The sequence below is a fragment of the Galeopterus variegatus genome, unplaced genomic scaffold (assembly GCF_000696425.1).
Source record: "Galeopterus variegatus unplaced genomic scaffold, G_variegatus-3.0.2 Scaffold4278, whole genome shotgun sequence".
In the NCBI taxonomy this organism is placed as follows: Eukaryota; Metazoa; Chordata; class Mammalia; order Dermoptera; family Cynocephalidae; genus Galeopterus; species Galeopterus variegatus.
This window is the reverse complement of record NW_007730389.1, coordinates 1,999-24,654: the sequence shown is the minus strand read 5'-3', so window position 1 is coordinate 24,654 and position 22,656 is coordinate 1,999. Positions and strand designations below refer to the sequence as shown.

The 22,656-nt window shown below is 39.6% G+C and overlaps 1 protein-coding gene across 1 annotated transcript in view; it reads right to left on the bottom strand.

Annotated features, from left to right (window-relative positions):
- The window catches only part of CTNNAL1 (catenin (cadherin-associated protein), alpha-like 1), a gene marked incomplete at its 5' end in the record, with an annotated part of 46,541 nt that extends 24,107 nt beyond the window's left edge, over nt 1-22,434 (bottom strand). Inside the window, 8 exons of the mRNA XM_008587199.1 lie at nt 3,912-4,004; nt 5,865-6,023; nt 9,804-9,890; nt 12,474-12,674; nt 15,280-15,450; nt 16,355-16,444; nt 20,461-20,580; nt 22,247-22,434. Coding sequence (XP_008585421.1) covers nt 3,912-4,004; nt 5,865-6,023; nt 9,804-9,890; nt 12,474-12,674; nt 15,280-15,450; nt 16,355-16,444; nt 20,461-20,580; nt 22,247-22,434 — 1,109 coding nt within the window. The remainder of the gene's footprint in view (nt 1-3,911; nt 4,005-5,864; nt 6,024-9,803; nt 9,891-12,473; nt 12,675-15,279; nt 15,451-16,354; nt 16,445-20,460; nt 20,581-22,246) is intronic.
- Between the last annotated feature and the right edge of the window lie 222 nt (nt 22,435-22,656).

The window sequence follows — 22,656 nt, the reverse complement described above, 5'->3', positions numbered from 1 at the left end:
CAGCCATAACACACAAGAGAAGGGGAGGGGAGGGTGTCTCTGATATTTCATGAACAAAAAAGAATATCTTTTTTTTTAGTTGTTACAAATCATAATTATTCTTTTTTTTTTTTTTTTTGTTTTTTGTCTTTTTCCATGTCCGGCAACGGATCGCAACCCTCAGTGTTGCCCCCGTACCAGACCGGGGACCGGCAACAGGATTGCAACCCTCGGTGCTGCTCCCGCGCCTCGCTCAGCAAGTGAGCAGGAACCGGTCCGTATGTGGGATCCGAACCCTCGGGCGGGAGTGCCGCCGCACTTCCCAAGCGGCGCACTTATCCAGTGCGCCACCGGGCCGGCCCTCTCATAAACTTTTTAAAGTACTTTCATATTCTGTCTTTCACGTAATAATCACTCTCTAACACAAAAAACTTGATGGATGCTGTTTGTAATACGAGTACAGCCAGAAGGTGGATAGCTGAGCTGAGTCCTTATACACCTCCTGACCTGACATTCAATAGAAATTACACTTTAGCTCCCACCTCAAAATATACCAAAGAAAATCTGATAAAATTTTCTGATTGCCCAATAAACAAAACACACAAAGAAAGATCTAAAACCTTGGAATTAGGAGTACACAGTAGCTTCTTTTCCTTCCACTTTTCACCTCCTGTTCAGGACAATAGGCATTGACTCTATTTTCTAGGTTCACAAATTGAGCATATTATATCAAGCACTCAATCAACAAATTTTAATATCTTATAGCATCCAATATGTGATCATGCTAGGTGCTACAGATGAGGTGATGAAAAAGCAGGGGAAAACCCTCCATTCTGAGGCTTATATTCTATTAGGGGTTTAAAACAATAAACAAACATGCAATTAAAATAATTATAAATTATAAGTGCTATGAGGAAAACTAATATATAACAGTGTGACAGAGATGCATTAGCATTACTAACGAGTGTTGTTGCTGTTCCATGGAATTCATTATATAGGATAATTCACACGCACACATATGTACATGGCTAACATATGGCTAGTCATTCACCTACTATGTGCTAGGCACTTGGCTAACATATGGCTAGTCATTCACCTACTATGTGCTAGGCACTGTGTCCATGTTCCAGGTTCTGGGGAAACAGCTGTGAATAAAGCAAATAAATGTCCCTGTCTTCCTGCAGCTCACACAATAATGTAGGGAGACAGATGATTAAAAATATATAATTAAATTATAAGATATTTTAGAAGGGGATAAATGATATGTATAAAAACAAGGGTAAGGAGGATGAAGCGTTTTAGGTGTTGACAGTATTTTAAGTTAGGTGGTCACTGAAAAGGTGAGGGATCTGCAGGGAAATCTAGGGAAAGATGTTTGAGATGCAGTGGGAGCATTTCTGGTGTGTTCAGGGAACAGCAAGTAAGCCAGAGTGACTGGACTGACATGAGCAAGAGGAAGGTCTCCAGTGGCCATGTGATGTAGACATATACATGGTAAGGACTGGATTTTCTTCTGAGGGAGAAAGGAAGTCATCGGAGAGCCTGCAGAAGGTTGATATGATTAGAGAGCCATGCTAGCTGATATGGTTAGTCCTTTGAAAGATCAGAACTAGGTGCCCCTCTGGGGTGGGCACAGTCCCACAGGAACAGGGCTCACCAAGTAGACAGCTGCTTTATGAGAAGAACAAGACTCCCCTTCTACAGGGAAAGTGGGCACACGAACTAGCCAGTGGACTATAGGCTAGATTCAGCATTACTGCCCTCTCAACTAGGGGCACTGTACACTGTATAAATTGTTCAGCTGTGCCCTGAATATATTCTAACATCTTAAAGGAAATATAAAAATGACATTGCTAGAGCAGAGATATCCAGAAATAAATACAAATTTTCCCACAGGCATGCTCTATTTCCTTAAATTATTCTTTTGTGAGACAGATGGCAAACACTAGGAATGAAAGCTGAAGCTATGGGAACAGAAAAAGCTTCTCAAGTTATAGAAGTTATTAATGACAGGCCCTACCACCATCCTGGGGAGGAAAATACAGATATTCCTAATACCTCTGCTGCAATAGAAACAGTAAGCCGAAAATTGCAACCAGATAGTGAGCAGGGCCTGAGAATAGGCGCAAGAGCTGATTGTATATGGCAGGAGCGTCAAACCCTCCAGTTCTATTGAAATACATTTGTAGCCAAGGCAAATAGGGTGACTCCCACATGGACAAGCAAATATTGAAGCCTTGGCTTCTCCCAACAAACAGAAATCCCCTGGTTGTAATAAAGTGTTCAGCAGATTATCCCTCATCTAGGCCATCTAGCAGAGCTTCACTCATATAGTTCTTGCTTCCATGAGAAGCCTCTGGCACTGTTGTTCACAGGGGAGCATGAGATCATCCCTCCAACATCCACCATGACTCTGCTAGAGGGCACACACCATCATTGTTTCTAGGTCACTTTTGCTGTTATCAGCTATAAAGCAAAGATCCAGAGGCTCAACATCTATCATCCAATATTGCAATTTAGGAGCAATAATAAATGAATATTACAGCTGACCATAATAAATGAAATTAGAATACCTGGAAAAGTGTATTTTAGAGCTTGGACTTCAAAAAAGAAATGAAGGGCTGTCCTTCCCTTTTTTCTTAGGTTAATTTTACAGGGACAGTATTAAATAGGATATCAGTTTTATAAAGACTTTTGAAAATTATAAAGATAAAAACAAAATAATCAAAAACTATAAAGTAATACTATAGAAAATTTTTGTAAACTCACAGTCCTTTCAAACAAACAGAACTTTCATGTCTGCATATTCCCATAAAGTTATTCTCAAATGTATATACATTTTATATAGTAGCCATTCTAGTATATACACAAATCTGTATCCCACTTTTTCCACTTAACATCTTAACTAAACATTTTTAAATGTTACTAGTTCTGGTTATTAAAAAAAAAAGTTTTGGGCCGGCCCCGTGGCACACTCGGGTGAGTGCAACGCTGGGAGTGCAGCAGCGCTCCTGCCGTGGGTTCGGATCCTATATAGGAATGGCTAGTGCGCTCACTGGCTGAGCGCAGTGCAGGTGACACCAAGCCAAGGGTTGCAATCCCCTTCCCGGTCACAAAAAAAAAAAGTTTTGGGCCGGCCCCGTGGCACACTCGGGTGAGTGCAACGCTGGGAGTGCAGCAGCGCTCCTGCCGTGGGTTCGGATCCTATATAGGAATGGCTAGTGCGCTCACTGGCTGAGCGCAGTGCAGGTGACACCAAGCCAAGGGTTGCAATCCCCTTCCCGGTCACAAAAAAAAAAAGTTTTGTTTTTTTTTTTAAGCAGTAGGCTAGGACAGGGATCAAACCCTAGACCTTGGTGTTATCAGCACTCAACTAACCAACTGAGCTAACTGGCCAGCCCATCATAATCACTATTTTAACATCTTAAGGTATTACTTCCCTAATTTAAGATAGTTACTTTGCTTCCAACTGAATCTTATTAAAAGTAATGTTGTAACAAAAATCATTTTGTTTTGGTTTTTAATCTTCTTATGTTCTCAGCAGTTATTAGTTTTAAACATGTGAATATTTTTATGACTTGTTACATAATGATAACTTACTTTCTAAATGTGTTATAACAACCTGTATTGTAAACAGCTTCATTTAAAATAGATACAAACTATCCCTGTACCGGTCAGCCACTGGAGGGAGAAAATAGATACAAACCAGGGCATCAGTTAAATGGGTCAATCTCCATTGGCAGATGACCAGATAATCCAATGGAATGTCAGCCATGTTCCAGAACACTACCAGCAAAAATACCATTATTTTTCTTTCTCTCAGTAGGTTTGACCTCCAGTTATGCAGAACCATTTATAAGTTCCTTCCATAAGATTTGGTATGACATTCAGACATGACATAATATAGAAGGAACAATCTGCTGTTATCATACCTGTTGGCCAGTCACCTGAAATGTCTCCTCTGCATGTATACAGGTTATTTCAAGAGGTTCTGTCCCAGATACATGTCGCAACAATCGACAGGTCTACGAGAAAACATGTCTACAGTTAACTTTCACATTGTCATCCTTCACAATACATAATATGATTTTACTATATTTTTTAAAAAATTAAATTTTACAAATAAAATTCACTAAACCCTATAAAAGTAAATTTGTGCATTACTGAGAAGATTATTGTAATACTATATTGGTCACTAACAGATTCTCTAGGAACAAAGCAGAACAAATAAAGGTATAGCATATGGTTTCTACTTCCTATCTGATCATGGCAAGATAGTCACAGAATTTTAGAACCAGAAGGAATCTTCAGAAAGATCTAGTAGTGCCCACACATTTTATGTATGAAGAAATTTGGCTCAGAGAAGTGACTTGCCCATGGTCTCACAGCTAAACTATATCAAAGTTACTACAAGCTACACATTGTTTCTGCCAACAAAGAATACTTAGCCTCATGATCAATTAAGTAAGCACACCTTTAATTGGAGATAACACTGGATGAGGCAGACTAGTATGGTGAGTAGAGAGCCTATATCATAGAAAATTATTGATAATTTTCAGGCTTAAAACAGTAAATTAGAACATTTTTTTCACTGTTAAGATTTGCTGCAGGATTCCTAAAATCAGCAAGTTTCTCTGCAGTCATAATATTTGATTTATAAACATAACAGCATCAAATCTATTAAGTAAAGGAGATGTATCTACAGTCATCTTAAGAAGGTTCCCTAGAAGTTTTCAGGCTGCTATGTAAGCATGTAAAGGAGAGGAAGCTAGTCTGGTTAGTCTAAAGGTTCCTTCTAACCATCAGTCTTTGAGATTTGGTGAGCAGGGTATATTAGATAATGTGAAGACAACTAGATGATTCATATCTGTACATTTGCATACCTGTTGGCTAAGACATACCTCACACACACAAGGTATTTTTTTTTTTTTTTTTTTTTTGGTTTTTTCATTTTTGGTTTTGGGGTTTTTTTACAAGCAGATGTCTGACATTTTCAATAGGTAGAAGGCTTAGAATATCAATTAATAAGCCACACTGGAATTATAACAAAAGTGGCAGGTGAAGCCACCAATAACACATAACTGGATAGAAGCAGAACAGCAGAGGTTTAGAGTAGGAAGAGTGTACTGGTTGTCTTCTCGTTGTCCCTCCTTCTCTATTCTCCTCCCTTCTTGAATCTGCTTTTTGCCGTGGGAGACTGACCTGCATTGTCTACAGCTGCATGTGGCCCATGGGAAGCTCCAGCAATACATGAACAGGGATGAAGTGAGGAAGGGCCTTTACTCCCATGTTCCTTCCATGCAGGGTCACCTTGGACTGTCTATGTGCCTAGCCCTAAAATCACAACCTCTCAAGGCAGTTTTCTGAAAGCCTTCCAGGTTCTTCCTCCCCTGCTAGTGTGGGCCTACCAGCTCTGCTATCACTAGCCCCAATTACTGCACTCTCACTTAGGGTCTCCCTGCACTCTGTCTATGCAAGTGTTAATAGTTCCTTTATTAAACCCTCTTCAAAATGTCCTAATTCAAGAGTGCCATCCCTTTCCTGCTAAGACCCTGACAGATTCGAACAGAAACAAGGTCTTACAACATACCTCCACTGCTCTGCTCCAAGGTCTAATTTCTCTGAGACAATAAGGAAAAGAAGATTATGAGGTGCATTTGTGGATTCTAGCATTTTTTTGTTTTTGTTTTAGAGGCCAGGCTATTGTAAAAAGTCTGTTATAAGACTTTTTATAACAGACATACACTATACCTTTAAGATTCCAAAGGAGAAAGGAAAAATGCTCAGATAAGTTAACCAAAAACTGTATTCGTGTTAATATTCCCTCATGATAGTACAGCAATCATTAAACTATAATTTCTTTTGCAAGCAAACCTATTACTCACCTCGACAAGCTGCTCTTTCTGTTCAGAGAGTTTACAGGCATATTCAGCCAAAGCTTCTAAATTTCCTTCTACTCCAGTAAGTTTTAATGCTTTTAGAACTACATGATCAGCATGGTATTTTAATAGATCTGCTGCCAGCTGTGTTGCTGTACTGTGAAGCTGCAGATGGGGGGGGTGAAAGGTGATGAAGAAAAGAAAAGAAATAATAAGGTTTTGTGACCAAGAACCTCATAAGTACTTGAAAATCTAAAGACTAGAAACTTCAAAGCCGTCCCACTTGATCCACTGGAGGGGAAGTATAAAGTTCCCTGTGGTAATTGCAGAAGTTGTGTAGCACTGGGGAGCTTACAAGTTCTCCCAAGGGCAGGAGTTATATATCTTGCTCATCTCTGAATCCTGTGGTGCCAGCAGTAATGCTGTTTGCAAAAGATCAACTGGCCATCCAGTGGCTCAGTAGCCTCGTCCCTTTTTCATTCTATTATCAACCAGCTCTTTCCCACATAGCTTCTCTTAGTTAAAAAATGCTTCTGCTACTCTTAAAGTTGGTGAGGAATGAAACTATTAAGAATACGGTATTCCGGGCCGAGCCCGTGGAGCACTCGGGAGAGTGCGGCGATGGGAGCGCGGGAGTGCTCCCGCCACGGGTTCGGATCCTATATAGGGATGGCCGGTGCTCACTGGTCTCAAAAAAAAAAGAACTAAAAATAAATTAAAAAATAAATAAAAAGAATACAGTATTCAGAGTACTAAGGAGGAAAGGCAAATGGCAGTTAACGATCATTAATGTTTTTTAATATATTTTTGAAAAAATATCAATGAGAGATTCATTCAGTTAGGTATTCAATAAAATTTTATTAAATACCTACATCATGGCGGACACTATACTAGATGCTGGACATACATGACAAGTAGGACACAGTCCCTGCCCTCAGGGGGGTTACAGTCTATCTGTAGTTGCTATCCAGAACTTTACTCTCTAACTCTATGAACAAATTAGGTCCCAGGAGAAACAACAGATAAAAGGGAACAAACACCCCGAGGTTTTATTTGACTTTGGACAGAATGGATTTTAGGTAGGGCTCATTCTCACTGTATATCTTTGGACACTACTAACTCCAAATCTTTTCTTCTTATCCTGCCATTTTTTTTTCTTTTGATGATGAGACAGGTTATTTTGGGGTTGTCCAGAAAGAGATAATTTTTAATAACACTGCTCTTGGGAAAAATCTGACTTTAAGCCTATTTGAATGATTTCTCTTTTCCTGGAAGTAATCCAATGTCAACTCAAATTACAGGACTTTCTACTAAATTAACAATAGGACAGTCGGCATTCATGCAATCCAGGGAGAATAATTACAGTCAAAAACAAAGGCATTAAAATCCACTTTCCTTTGGAAAGTAAATGCCACATAAGAATTTTAAAAGATTTTGTTTAACCAACAGGGCCTCAGAGAATATCTAATGGAAGCCCTTTATTTCACAGACTGTGAAACAGGTCCACAGAGATCAAGTGACTTGCCAAAGGTCACGTAACTCTTTCTACAGTTCTGGAAACAATACATTAACAAGGGAGGAAGAACACACACAAAGTTCCTGCTCTGTGCAATGTCCTGACAGCAGCTTTATATGCATTATCCCCCTTAATCCTTATAAGAATTCTTCAAGGTTAATGTGGTTATACTAATTAAAGAGGTAAGGAAAATGAAGCCTGAGGAAGTCTATCACCAAAGGATTTGGGGCTCTACTGAGAGTCAGGATTTTTACAATAATTAACTTGAACAACCTGGAATAAAATGGGTAGGAGTTTTTTTAGATCATAGAAAACCATGTCCTTCTATATTTAACTGGATGTTTAAATGGAGGTCTCAGTAAAGGTATAAATACCTTTACAGATGATCATGTATATAATTTAGAAATACCCAAAAACCAATTTCATTCTCTTGAGCCCTTGACCCATTTCAACAATGTAAAAGAATTAAGACATTTTCAAGGGGCTGGACAGTTAGCTCACTTGGGAGAGTGTGGTGCTAGTAAAAGAATTAAGAAATTAGAGATAAGGGAGAGGCGAGGATAAGTTTGGAGAGCTGATGCACACTCACTAAGAGTCCCACCTCCAGGCACCCCTCAGAGTGGAGGGAGCAACATGACATGGCAGTTGTAGTTGGTGGGGGCAGAACACGAGAGCTTCTGAAAAACAAACTAAAGTATCCCAGAGAGAGAAAGTCGGCTCTAACTGTGTGTGTATCGAGCCCAAAGCCCTCTTCTAAGGGAATCAATCACTAAGAACTTTCCGCCTCTCAACTTCCTCTCTTCTTCCTCTTCTCTGTGCCACAACCTGGTAACAGCACAGAACAGCAGCTACATAATGGAAGATAAAGGGAGTGACAAAGAGAGAAGAGACCACATCTTCCCCAAAAGCTTGAAGTGGGGCTGTGGGAGTGGGGAACAGGGGAGAAGTCCTCTAACTAAATGAAGATTGAAATAAAGATTAATATATTAGAGTAAACCCAAATATATTTTTGAACCAAGGTTGTATATTATGACTTAAAGCAGGATTGGTAAAGGGCCAGATGGTAAATATTTAGAGCTTTTCAAGCCACCCAGGCTCTATTACAACTACCCGGCTCTGCTGTAGTAGTGAGAAAAGAGTAGACAACATGTACACAAATGGGCAGGATGGTGTCCCAAAAAACTCTACTTACAAAAACAGACAACCCAGTCCTAGTTTGTGAACCCTGGACTTAAAGTGACCATAGAATTTTCAATTACCTGAGAGTGGCCAAATAAGTCATGTGATGACCAAGTTTTCATTCATGAAACAGGGAATCTTCACAACCAAAAGAATATTTTTAGAAATCAACTTCAGTGAAGAATAATTGATATATAACAAAATGTACCCATTTTAAAGATACAATTTGATGAGTTCTAAGAAACCTTTAAATGTAATCACTACCATAATCAATATTTTGAACATTACCATTACCCCCAAAAAGTCCTCCCACACCCCTTTGTACAGGTTGAGCATCCCTAATCCAAAAAGCTCCAAAATCCAAAGTTTTTGAGCACTGACATGATGCTCAAAGGAAATGCTCATTTTGGATTTCAGACTTTCAGACTAGGGATGCTCAACTGGTATTCTGTAAATATTACAAAATCTGAAAAAATCCAAAACCCAAAACACTTCTGGTCCCAAGCATTTTGGATAAGGGATATTCAACTTACAGTAAATATATGAATTTATGATCCCACGCAGCCACTGATCTAATTTCTTTTTTTTTTTTTGTCTTTTTTTTTTTTACTGACCGGTAACAGGATCGCAACCCGCGGTGTCGTGCCTGTACCGGGGACCAGCAACGGGATCGCAACCCTCGGTGTTGCGCCCGCACCACGCTCAGCCAGTGAGCGGGAACCGGTCTGCACATGGGATCCGAACCCTCGGCGGGAGCGCCACCACGCTCCCAAGCGGCGCACTCTCCAGTGCGCCACTGGGCCGGCCCAGCCACTGATCTAATTTCTGACATTATTAATTAGTTTTGCCTTTTCTAGAATTTTTTCTAAATGGAATCACATATATATACTCTTTTGTGCCTGGCTTTCATTTGGCTTTCATTTGGTATAATGTGTCAGTGATTCATCCAAACCGTTGCATATATCAATATTGGTAGAGTCATACCAAAATTCACTTATCAATTCCCCACTGAGGGCAATCTAAATTGTTTCCAGTTTTTGGCTATTATGAATTAAGTTGCTATGAACATTCGTGTATAAGCTTTGAGGATGATGGCACTAATAAAATGATGCCTTCAAAATAACTATGTCAAAGGAAAACTTTTAAAACCACTTTCTAGGCACAGGGACATGATAATACTAATGCATTTCACACATACCATACAACATTAGCAAAGAATTACAAGAGCCTAAATTTCAAACTATACTTACTTCTTTCTTAAGTTCATTGAGACTGTGACTGATTTTCAAAATAGTGAGCTCCAGTTCTTCAGCAATGCTTTTTGTTTTCTTGCTTTGCTAAAAATTTTTAAAAGTATAAATATAGTATTACTGCATCTTTTTAAATTGTTAGTTCCAATTTTATATGAACTATAAATCATAACAAATATTAATATCATTCTGTGAACTATAAGAAAAGCTGATTTTAAAAATTTACCTGCTTCAATTTAGAGTAAAAAATAGAATTTTAGTTATTTAGTTATATTTTTCCACACTAACCATAAAACAGGTGAATTTTTAAAACCTAATTTTCTTTAATAAATTCATCATGTCTAAGACTAATCTCTTTTATTTTCTGCCTGGAATTTTTGTCCCTTCACTCTTAATCCACTTAAAAATTAAAATCCTATTCATCTTTAAGAACTTACATAAATGTCTCTTTCTCAGAAAGTCCTTTTCAAATCAACCAATCTAAATTATGCCCTCTTCTTACCCACTCTAATCTTTTCTCTCAGTAATAAGCCCAGTTTGCAATTACCTATTTATTGATTTTTCTGGTTTAAAGGCTATCTTCTCTATTAGGCCTGTATAAACTTCATGAAGGCTAGGATCGTGTTTATCTTGCTCACCAATGAATCCACAGTTTCTGGCACAGCAGATGGCAGGTAGTTAGGTGTTCAATTCTTTGAGTGAGTATATCAAAGTTTAACGTCAATACCTTCATGAAGCTTCTTGATTCCTCCCCCTAATAATAAATTCATCCTCCTACACACTCTCTCAATACGTGGTCTATACCTTCTTTTAGGACACTTGCAAAGCTCTTTGTACTTGTCTCACCCTTCCCACATTTTTCTATGTTGTAAAATTCTTGCAGGCAGATTTTATCTTATTCATCTTTAGATTTCTGGTGCCTGGCAAATAAAAGGCACTCAATAACAACTGCTGAAAAAAAAAAATGAATGAATGAAAAATACACCCAGCATGCTGAATCAGAGATCTGAGTGCTTGTAAAATATGTGAAAGGTGCTTAATTGCAAATTTAAGTTTTGATAGAATCAGATTCCCAGCACAGAGCATTTCATCACAAGAAATGTTTTTTTGTTTGTTTTTGTTTTTTGGGGGGGACTGGTAAGGGGATTGCAACCCTTGGCTTGGTGTCGCCCGCACCGCGCTCAGCCAGTGAGTGCACCGGCCATCCCTATATAGGATCCGAACCCGTGGCAGGAGCGCCGCTGCGCTCCCAGCACCACACTCTCCCGAGTGAGCAATGGGGTCGGCCCACAAAAAATGTTTTATATTGAATGTTGGCCTTAAAATTTAACACTGAAGCGATCAACACTTCAGTTTAGCTATCATGAAGATAATTCAAACTAAACACAAAATATTGCTCCAATCTCTTACACTACTCTACTCTAGAGCAAGATTCCCTATTAATGTGAGCATTTGCACTGTTGTGATGCCAAAAATATATCCAAGAAATCTTCATTCATAAATCAATCTATTTACAAGGAAGTAAACTGCTGCTTCTCTCTGCACAGTCTCAGCCACATTCCTCCTTCTTCATTCTTACTGCCAAAGCTTTTGTTCATGACTTCCAGATTAGTTCTACCCCTGCTGTATGTTATAAACCATGTGAAATATGCTTTTTACATTCCTAAGTCTAAGAAATAAATAAATTAGACTTTATTTATTAAGTGCCAGAAACATGTCTCAGGCCTCTGTCTCTGTTTTGTAATCCACCTGCTATAGGAGACTGTGTACACACTTTCTATGTTGTCCTGCATCTGTCAGTCTTTATCACTCTTGTCCAAATAACCTCCCCTGTTTAAAACTTATTAGCAGCCTTTTTAATGCTTATTAAGCAGCTGCCCAACAATTTTAGACCAGGAATCTGTTCAACGGTGAAAATTCTTTTACCTGCCAGCTGGATCTACCCTTGTCTTCATTGCATCTAGACCTCAATAAGTTTTCTAAAGGGCCAGCCCGGTGGTGCACTGGATAAGTGCGCTGCTTGGGAAGCGCGGCGGCGCTCCCGCCCGAGGGTTCGGATCCCACATACAGACCGGTTCCCGCTCACTGGCTGAGCAAGGCGCGGGAGCGACACCGAGGGTTGCGATCCCGTTGCCGGTCCCGGTCCGGTACGGGGGCAACACTGAGGGTTGCGATCCGTTGCCGGACACGGAAAAAGACAAAAGACAAAAAAAAAAAAGTTTTCTAAAGCGTTGTATCTGCAAATCAGCTGTCCTCAGAGTTAAGAACTGTGCACATCTGAATGGCTCCGGCAGTAAAACTCAGGTCCCAAGAACCTCTAGGTAGGGGTCTACTTCTCTGCTCTTCACTCTGAAGAAGCATTTTGGGGAGGAATTTTCCAGAGGTGAGTTTGGTGGATGAGTGGGGACAACAGGGTACACTAGTGATGGTGACAGTGGCACAGAATCCAGACTGGCCAGGATGAGAAACAACAGGCCTGGAAATAACAAATAGTGTGAGTGCTGGATGGGAAGGATATTTTGGCCAACTAGGAGGGAGAAAAGGGATGAGACATCCTTGTCCCATTCTAGACAAAATTTATACTCCTGGTGATTATGTTCGCTTCCACATCTCTCAAAACTTTAGGGAAAAGCTATTATATAAGATTTACTATGATGAAAAAGTTCTTACAGCTTGAATCCACACAGAAATTAACTGCTGCAGCTCCATTCTCGTCTGAGTTGACAGCTCCAAGATGCGTTCCCTGTGCTCATGGCTGGTGTAGGCAGAATCAGTAAAGTCCTCTGTACGCTCCAAGATGGCTTCCAATGTCACAGAAAGGTTCTCTTTGGACTGAAAATAAAGATTCTCCCGAAGAGCTTCAAGATTCATCTGAGAACAAAAAAGATATACATCCACGTGAGTGAATATTCCCACCTAACCAAAATGGACAATAATTTCTAACAGTGCCCAGGAAAATGCTAGCGATTTCTTTCCGAGGCTGAGGGAAAATAAAGCCTCCAATGATAAAGTATTCTCCGCCAACCCAGAAGGACACATAATTCAAGAGCCATCAATGCTCATGCAAAGCTTCATTCCCAGAGTTGCTAATACAGTGACATTCCTATGTGATCAGTAAATACTAAGACAGGAAGAGCATCATCATGTAGCAACTGGTAGGAAAAATAAACCAGCCTCCAGGTAAAGGATTTGCATCTGAAAAAATGCCTAGGCAAAGTCCTGGAAGATATGTTGCACCCAAATTTGTGCTGAGCCCAGGGGGTTGGGTGTGGAAGGTGTGGGCTGTGAGAGGGACTGGGAAAGGCATCAATTTTTCCTTCCTTACTTCAGCAAAAACTCTCCTAGTTACCTAATTGGTCACCCTATATTTTGTTTTATGTCTCCAACAGCACCTCACTGACTAAATATCCCCTACCAGGTGGACTGTATACCTGTCCTAATATGTAAACCGTCTGATAATGCCACTTCCAGAGAATCAGCTCCTCACCCTCTACAGAATCAAGCCCAAACGTCTATGGTATAGCACAAAGTCCTGTATAGTGTTGTCTTTATATACCTCTCTAACAGTCTTTCTCACCCCTGAGCCCCAAGCAACCTTTCACTTCAGCCCAGTTGCGTGACAGCTCCTTGAACGTGTGAAGAACACATGCTCACTTGTACGATCTTTCTCTCTCTCAGCTTCCTAAGGTTCACTACACCACGTCAACCTTATTCACCTCTAGCCCATGAGATATGTCACAGGTACAACTTGGGCCAAGGGGCAATAAGCAGTTATGATTAAGACTGTGGTCACAATGAATATGATGATCAGGACAGCTTACATTTGTTTAGCACTTTAAAATCCCTTCACAAATATTATTTCAAGTTAATCCTTAGATATATCCTATTTTAACATAAGTCATGAAAATACCAAAGTTTGGCAAGGTCAAGAGGCCATAGGGCAGTCCTTGCTTCCCCTTCTCCTCTTGGCCCAAATTGTGTCCAGTAATCACTCCATCCTAGGCAGACAGAAGCGTTTTTTTACGCTAGAAAAAAACATGGATAATAGCAAGGTATGGAACTGATAATGAGGATCTGAGAAATTGAGAATTTAAACATAATTAAAACATAAAACTCAGACATGTTGACCTTACACCATTTATGTTACGTTTTTGACTTTCCCTTTGGGGAGAACACATACATGTTTTTTTTTTAAACATGTTATGAAAAAATCAGTATTAATATCATTATTAAATTAAATTTTTTAATATTAATATTAAAAAGCAGTATTAATATGCTTAAAGGTGGGATTTTTTCATTCTCAATTAATTTATCTCTTCATTGTACATTTTTATGGGGTACAGCTTGTTGTTTCAATACATGCATATATTGTATAATGATTCAATCAGAACAGTTAGCATATCTATCACCTAAACATTTATCATTTCTTTGTGGTTATAACAGATATATGTGTTTTAGACAGCAACTAAGTAGTAGAGTTTTGTGGGTTTTTTGGAAGGACATTCATTTATATGGTTTCATAAGATCTGGCCATATACACAGTACCAAATAGAGTAAAGTATCCAGGTTCCCTCTACAGATTATACTGTCCATCAGAAAAAAAGTAAGACGCTAAAAAGAAAAGCACTGGCAGTGAGACCAAGCCTATTTATAATAGCACTGTCCTCTAGAACACCTGATCACGAAAGGATCAGCAGCAGCCCCAAGTAGCACACTGCTCCTACTTCATCTGGACCAGAAGATCTGGTTCCAACCCAACTTGCTTCCCTAATTATCTTTTGACCTTTGACAACACATGTCCTCCCTCAGCATTTATAGAAAAATAATCTCCATGATCCCCTCCAGCAATAACATTTCTAAGAGAATGGGTGGTCCTTGCAGCTTCTTTCCACTCAGGAAGAGACTTAGGGGTAGGACTGGCATCACATAAATAAACCCAGAGGTGTGAGTTGAAAGGTCACGGACGTGGAATCAGATAGTCCTGGGTCTGAACAAGGGTTCCACCACTAATTAGCTTTCCTCCACAAAAAAATGGGTATAATTATATCCATCTAAAAGCAATTAAACAAGGTATTAATTAAGAGAATGGCCCCTAAAAAGAAATGTTCTTTCTATAACTTTCTTTCGCCCTGTGTCCCTACTTAGATCTTCACACATTTAGAAGTCAAAGTGCAGAGACACCATGTGACCAGAGGGAAGAGAGAGAGCAGAGGGGTTGCGTGAAGGCTGAGTATCAAGGCAGCCAGACCCCAGATCAGGAGAAGCAAGCCCAAGTGGAGGGGTCTGCAGGCACTGAGGGTGTGGGAGGGGTGCAATCCGAGGGCAGACTGAGGCCTACTGGCTATGCTCGTGCTACTACAGCCTCAACCACAGCTTCGTGGAGCCCTTCCAGAGTCCCCAGCTTGGTGATACCATAAATAATGACGCTCTTTTAAATTGGGAAGGAAAAATCGAAACATATTCTCTTTATTCTTACCTTGAATTCCTTAACTCCAGTAAAAATACTGATAGATGAAATGTCAGTCTCTCCATTTGGTTTACAGTCTGTCACAATTTCAATGACCTTATCCAATGCCACCTTCATTCGGTCAAATACTCCTTCTTTGTTTTTATGGGCTGATTCGCAGTGGGGATGCCTGAGACATGTCTTTAAAACAATTGAAATTTTTTAATAGTTGACCCACATCATAACACACAAAATCTTACAGAGAACAGGTCATGCTAAGAAAAATGGTTCTTTACCAAACTCTCCTGGGTCCCTGGCTCACCCAGCTGCTTCTCCTCACTAAAGTGGAAGCAGGATGAGTAGAAAGCGATAGCAAGGTTCAGTGAAAAACACAGAGTGCAAAACTACACCTTTGTACTTCAATAATAAGTTTACTTAGAAGTTTTTTCGGGGGGCTGGCCCGTGGCTCACTCGGGAGAGTGTAGTGCTGATAACACCAAGACCACGGGTTCGGATCCTATATAGGGATGGCCGGTTTGCTCACTTGGGAGAGCGTGGTGCTGACAACACCAAGTCAAGGGTTAAGATCCCCTTACCGGTCATCTTTTAAAAAAAAAAAAAAAAAAGTTTTTTCAGGGAAAAAACCTATCTCTTCATTGTGATTAAAACTATTTTAGGGGCCGGCCTGGTGACGCACTGCTACAGTGCGCCGCTTGGGAGCGTGGTGGCGCTCCCGCCGAGGGTTCGGATCCCACATACAGACCGGTTCCCGCTCACTGACTGAGCGAGGTGCGGGAGCAACACCGAGGGTTGCGATACCGTTGCCAGTCCCGGTCCGGTACGGGCGTGACACTGAGGGTTGCGATCCGTTGCCGGACACGAAAAAAGACAAAAAAGGAAAAAAAAAAAACTGACTCGTGGATTAATTACTGTTCGGAGTTGGAGAAGAAAGTTATCATTCTTATAAATAATTCCAGAATTTGACTATTCAGGACTATGTACTAAGTTATTACGTTGATCTTTCTTAAAAGGTAAAACATAAATCAGATGCATTTAATCAGATTTTCTAATAATTTACCATACAGTAAGACAAAAATCTTCCTACCTTTGAAGCTGTGAGAAGCATCATCGTACACTTTTCAAGAACTGCCCTAGCTGCTGCCATTTTTGCCTTTTTCTTTTCATCTTTCAAATCCTAAAAATGAAATAAAATCACTAAGCAGGCTAAGATCATGTAAATAATCCAAGTTCTGGAGAAATCATTTACTCAACAATAACAATACTAAAAAATTCAGTAACTTTTTTTGAGTGGAAAAAAAGAAAAAACCAGGATAAAGTTTCATAAAATGTCACTACTTTGACAATCTAAATACATCAACATGATATGAGTGGAAAGAAACAGCTGCCCTTGGTAAGGGGGGCAGAGCCAGGAACAGAGACATGTGTAGGGTCTTCACATGGCTCACATTCTGGTGGCCTGCACACCTGACATACCTGACATTCTCACTCCCAAATGGACACACTCCTCACTCCTAACCAGAAATAACCATCCACTACCTTTTTAATTAACAGTGACTTACTGAGCATCTATTGGCTATTATTACCTTAAAAACAGACACAAGTCAATTCTTTCAGGGACCATGTCTGACTAATCCCATCTAACTGCATATGCATCTCAACATGAGGTTAGTTTGTCCTAATCTTAATCAGTATGCTGCTCTGAAATGTTCATAAGACATTTCTTGGGTATATAATTTTTTCTAACTAGATTATAAGCACTGAAGCAAGAACTGTGTTTTTTGTTTTTTGGTTTTTTTTCCTTTTTTTTTTTTTTGTCTTTTTTCGTGTCCAGCAACGGATTGCAACCCTCAGTGTCGCGCCCGTACCAGACCGGGACCGGCAACGGGATCGCAACCCTCGGTGTTGCTCCCACACCTCGCTCAGCCAGTGAGCGGGAACCGGTCTGTATGTGGGATCCGAACCCTCGGCAGGAGCGCCGCTGCACTCCCAAGCGGCACACTGTAGCAGTGCGCCACCGGGCCGGCCCAAGAACTGTGTTTTGAATTTTTTTTTTCCTGGTTTCTCTTCATAAAGCCTTCAATATAATGTATGCTATTATGGGAAGTACACAAATATTGCTGATTGTATCTAAACTAAATACTCTAATAATAATTTGGTTACTACATCTAAATCAGAAGTCAGCAAACGTTTTCAATAAAAGGCCAGATAAACAATTCAGGATTTCTGGGCCATATGGACTTTGTCACAACTACTCAATTCTGCCTTGTAGTGTGAAAGCAACCATGTACAATACATAAACAGATGAGCATGGCTGGGTTCCAATAATATTTTATTTGAGCTACATGAAATTTTCACCTGTTACATTAATTTTTTTTCATTTGTGAGTTGGGTTAAAAGCCCTTTCTCACAAATAAGAAAGATCTAAAGTTTGAGAATGGTTTGTCTTTGAAAATAAATTTGTTTTAATAAATTAGAATGGATTCAGAGTTATCCCTATAATAATAACACTCTCACTCACTTGCATCCCAATATAGCTTTCTTTAGTATGAGATAGAGATGAAATTAAATCTAGTGCATGAGAAACTGCACATGCCCCCAAAACTAATTCAGGTCACATCCCAGAGAACTATGTCCTACATGTGAATATCATCCATTGTTGAGTACCTATCAGAAATAAAGGTTGAGGTCACTTCTAAAATTCCCACCCATTCCTCTTGTCTTTAACATTTTGGACAGGACTTCTTACAAAACAACCTGTTGGTCTAGTCGATGCTGCATCAAGTGTGTGTGCCATACATAACACTTGCAAGCCACACTAACACCCTATACTGTACGGTAATAGCAAGTGATCGAAGAAGATGGTATCTCACCTTGTTAAGGGCTGGTCCACAGGACAAAACAGAGGCCTCCATAAAACCCAGATGGTCCAAGAGAGGCACCCCAATACCTCCAAATGTATTTTCCCAGGCTTGGGGAAGGCTCTCACCATTGCCACTTTCTATTACCTTGGTCCAAGTTACCTCATCTCTCACTGGGCTATTATAATAGCCTCTTAAGTGGTCTCTCTGTCTCTGCCCTTGTATCCCTATCAACTATTCTCAGCAAAACAGCTAGAGTGGTCCTGTTAATAAGTCAGAAAATGTCTCTCCTACTCTCATTTTACTTAATGCCTAAGCCTTATACAGTTTGACCTCGTGTTCCCTCTCTGACTTCATCTTCTATTACTCTTCCCCCCACTCACTCTGATCCATCCACTGGCCTCCTTGGTGTTCTTTTAAGACAAGATGCATGTTTCTATTTTATTGTCTATCTCCTCCCACTCCCCACTAAAATGTAAGCTACATGAGGGCAGAGGTTTTTGTCTCTTTTATTCATTATTGTATCCCCAACACCTAGAATACTACCTGGTTCATAGTAAGAAGTTGATGAATATTTGTCAAGTGAACTGAATGAATGAATCTGGCCTACAGTTATTTTCAGAATATTTTGAACACATTAAGGAAGGAAGTATTTGAAGCCTAGATGCATATTCCATGAAAATGATCCAGGAGTAGCACTTATCAAACACAAAGATGCCAAAATGGCTGCTATAAAGTGTCAGGAGCCCCACATTTGATGAGTTAAATTTTTTTTTTTTTTGTCTTTTTGTCTTTTTCCGTGTCCGGCAACGGATCGCAACCCTCAGTGTTGCCCCCGTACCGGACTGGGGACCGGCAACGGGATCGCAACCCTCGGTGTTGCTCCCGCGCCTCGCTCAGCCAGTGAGCGGGAACCGGTCTGTATGTGGGATCCGAACCCTCGCGCGGGAGCACCGCCGCGCTTCCCAAGCGGCGCACTATCCAGTGCGCCACCGGGCCGGCCCTGATGAGTTAAATTTTTGAAATAGATACCTCTTCAGCCAAAGGGTACAAAAGTTTCAAAATGTTGGATCACAATCTTAAGGGAATTGAAAAAAATAAAGGTTCTTACCAAATTTTTAACTACAAATCAAAATAATGATGAATTTTTCCAGTTATGTCCAGAGGCTGAAGAGGATCTTGCAGAAAGTGTAATTGAAGGATGGTGGGTTTAGAACCTATGAATCACACCATGCTTGCTCGAGTGATCAAGAAAATGTTAGATGATAAACTGTTGTTGTTATAAAAATACTCAAGCTAATAATTTTTTATGGAGGGAGAGGGAAGAGGAGGAGAAAGATGAAGAGAAAGAGAAAGAAAAGAAAGAAAAACTATTTTATAAAGAACAATGTTGGCAGAACAGAAAATGAAACTATAAAGTGACTATAGCAACCCATTAGGTAGTAGAGACCAATGCCATTACCCAGCCTGCCACTTTCCAGGCCTATACCCAGCTCACAACTCTAACTGCAACTAGGAAAGTTCATGTCCAAAACTAAAGCCTATGAGACTATACCAAAAGCATCTCAAGAAACAGTCAATTATTATATATCTAACCTGCTGACAAGATGGACCCATGCACAAATACTCAAACAAGGAAAAGTCAATCCTGGATATAATACGGTCTTCAACTCCCTAAACCTAGCAGCTATAGTCTGATTAGGGGAACAGACCCATGAACAACTAGCATCATGTTGTAGTTTGAGAAGTACAGGCTTTAGAATCAGACATAACTGAGTTCAATCTGCTAGCAGAGTGACCTTGGAGTTTATTTTCCTCTCAGGTTCAGTTTCCTCATATGTAAAACATTAACAATACCCACCTCACAAGGATGTTTTGAGAAGTAAATGAGATCATGTATATTAAGTACCTAACACATAGCCAGTGCAGACAAATAATGCTTTGGGTTATTATATTAATCTAACGTAGTAAGAATAACTGAAATACACAACAAAATACTCTAAGAATACATATGATGACTCAATTTGCTTGGTTGAGCCCTAGTAGAGGAGTTACATGGAAAGCTTCATAAAAGAGGAAATACTGAAGTTTGACCTTGAGGGAAGTACAACCTTACCCAGTGTGCAAAGTGGGAATACATCTAACTGTTACATGTTTGAAAAAAAAAGACAAACAAATCTACTTTCTCCTGGCTTATTTTAAAAAATTTTCAAGACCAAGCTTATAGATTTAATAAGCAAAGAAACCAACCAATCTCAAAGATCATACCTCCATCCGAACAAAATAGCATGCATTTATTTGAAGATTTTTTAATGTTACTATAAATACATACATTTTGTCTGTCTCCAGTTAGATGTGCAAACTCCACCATTTCATTTCCAAATTGACTAAATATTTGGACAAACTCTTGAAAACTATTCACTTTCTCTAGTCTTTCCATTGTTGCAAGAACCTGCAAAACACAGAATATTTTATTATTGGGTGATAGATATGAAAGAAACTGAGATTGCCAAGGATGATTAGAGAGAGAAAGGAAAATTCTAAACCCTAGGGGATAGCTGAGAAGGAGGAGCCAGAAAAGAAGACAGAGGAGGGGCTCAGAGAGGGAGAAGCAGATTCAAAGGTTAGAATCCTTTAGGGAATGATTTGTTTTTAGGATGAGGAGACTTAGGCTTACTTGAAAATTAAAAGGAAAAAGAATAAAAGAAATAACTAAGTACAAGAAGATATCATTTATGTAGCCAATTCTAGAGAAGGTGGGAATGGGCAGGACTGTGGTAGTCAAATCTTCAGAGAACTAGGAAGGGGATGAGAATGAAAGATGACGCAGAAGCTGTAAGGTTCAGTGAACCAGAACTGAAGGGACCCAATTTTCTCAGGAAAGCAGAAGGAAGGTCAGCTGCAGAGTAAGCAGGGGAAAGGGAGGTTTGGATCCAAATGTATTTGCCCAGGCTCGAATTCAGATCAGCCAGGAATTGCCCTTGTTGAATAAATTAATTGCCAGGAAGCTTTGGACAGTCAGTGGTAAATAGAGAGAGTGAATCTGTAGGAAAGCCAACAGATGATGTGATGTGTTTTCTTGACATAAGAAATAAAATAAATAGATGTGAAACATATTTTTGAATACTTTTCTTTAAAATAACAGTACTGGATTAGGTTAGGCAGACCAAGATAGGTTAAGAAAAACACAGATGTCCTGTGTTTACTTATTTTTAATGAGGATATGATGGATACTTGGCATGTTAATCTGCCCTGGCAGCTCAGGAAGTCTAGGCGACTAACACCGATAAGGCCGACTGCTACCACTGAGCAGAACCTCCATCTTCCAAAGAGAGGAAGGTTGTTGCTATTCCTCTAGCACACCTGATCCACATCTCCAATCTCTTTTTCTCTTTTTAAACTTACACTTTTTGATTTACTCAACACCCATCAGGTGGTTTTGTCTTCAAACCCTAATGGGACAACCCTTTCCCTGGCTGATGGCTCTCCTCCTTGTCTGGGGAATTTTCCAGGGAAAGAGTGATCGTACATGTCCCAGGTTCCCAGATGATCAAGGAATAGGACCATTATCTGAGAGACTGGAAGAGTTTTGGACTGGAAGAGTTTAAAACCATTCTCTAAGTTTTGTGATATTCAGTAATATTTAGGAATTCTGCATACAAAAATTTTGTAGCTGTGGATAATTATGGTTTTGGATAATTTAATTTTGTCTTAAATTTATAAATTGTACTCTTTGACTTGGAGAAAAAAAAGTACTGAAGAATTCAGTACTTTTGTCAACTAGGTTTCTACTACATACGTTATCATGATGATTGGCTTTTCTTCCCAATTGCCATACACAGGTAAAGCTTTTACCAATAAGCCTCAACGAGTAGATGACAATTCTCTGAGAAAAAAATTTTTGAGAATTTTTGATTTGTATTCAAAAGTTTAGGCCCAGTACACACATCATTTAGGAATTACAGATATAGGAAAAACACTAGTTTTAAAGTACAGACACCTAGAATTATAAGCAATTATAATAGACAAGCATTGCCAAATTACCAGCAATTAATCTAAAAATTACTATACGACAACCCTGAAAGATAAAAGCATACTAACACTAGAAAGACAAGTACCTTATTTCTTGATGTTATTATCTGTTTAATAACTACTCGGTCTGCCAGCAATAACACCTTTGTCACTGAAGAAAGAAGTAATCTTGCAGCCTTTATAACTCCTGTTTTGTCTGTAAAAACTGTGATCTGGCCATCAGATTCTGGATGATTCAAGTTGGTTACATCTGTAAGTGCTGCAATTGTTTCTCCTAGCAGGAAAGATGATGGGGCAAAGTTAAATTGGAAATAAGACACACAAATTAAAATCCAGACTTTCCCCTAATCTTGAAGGTAATGTGCACAATGAGGAAAAACTGAGATTTGGAGTCTTAATTTAAAAACAAGAAACAGTTTAACCCTGATGAGCAGAGGGATGATCATATGAGCCTTTCAAATGACAAAATAATAGCACATTCTTAAAAACTGTGACA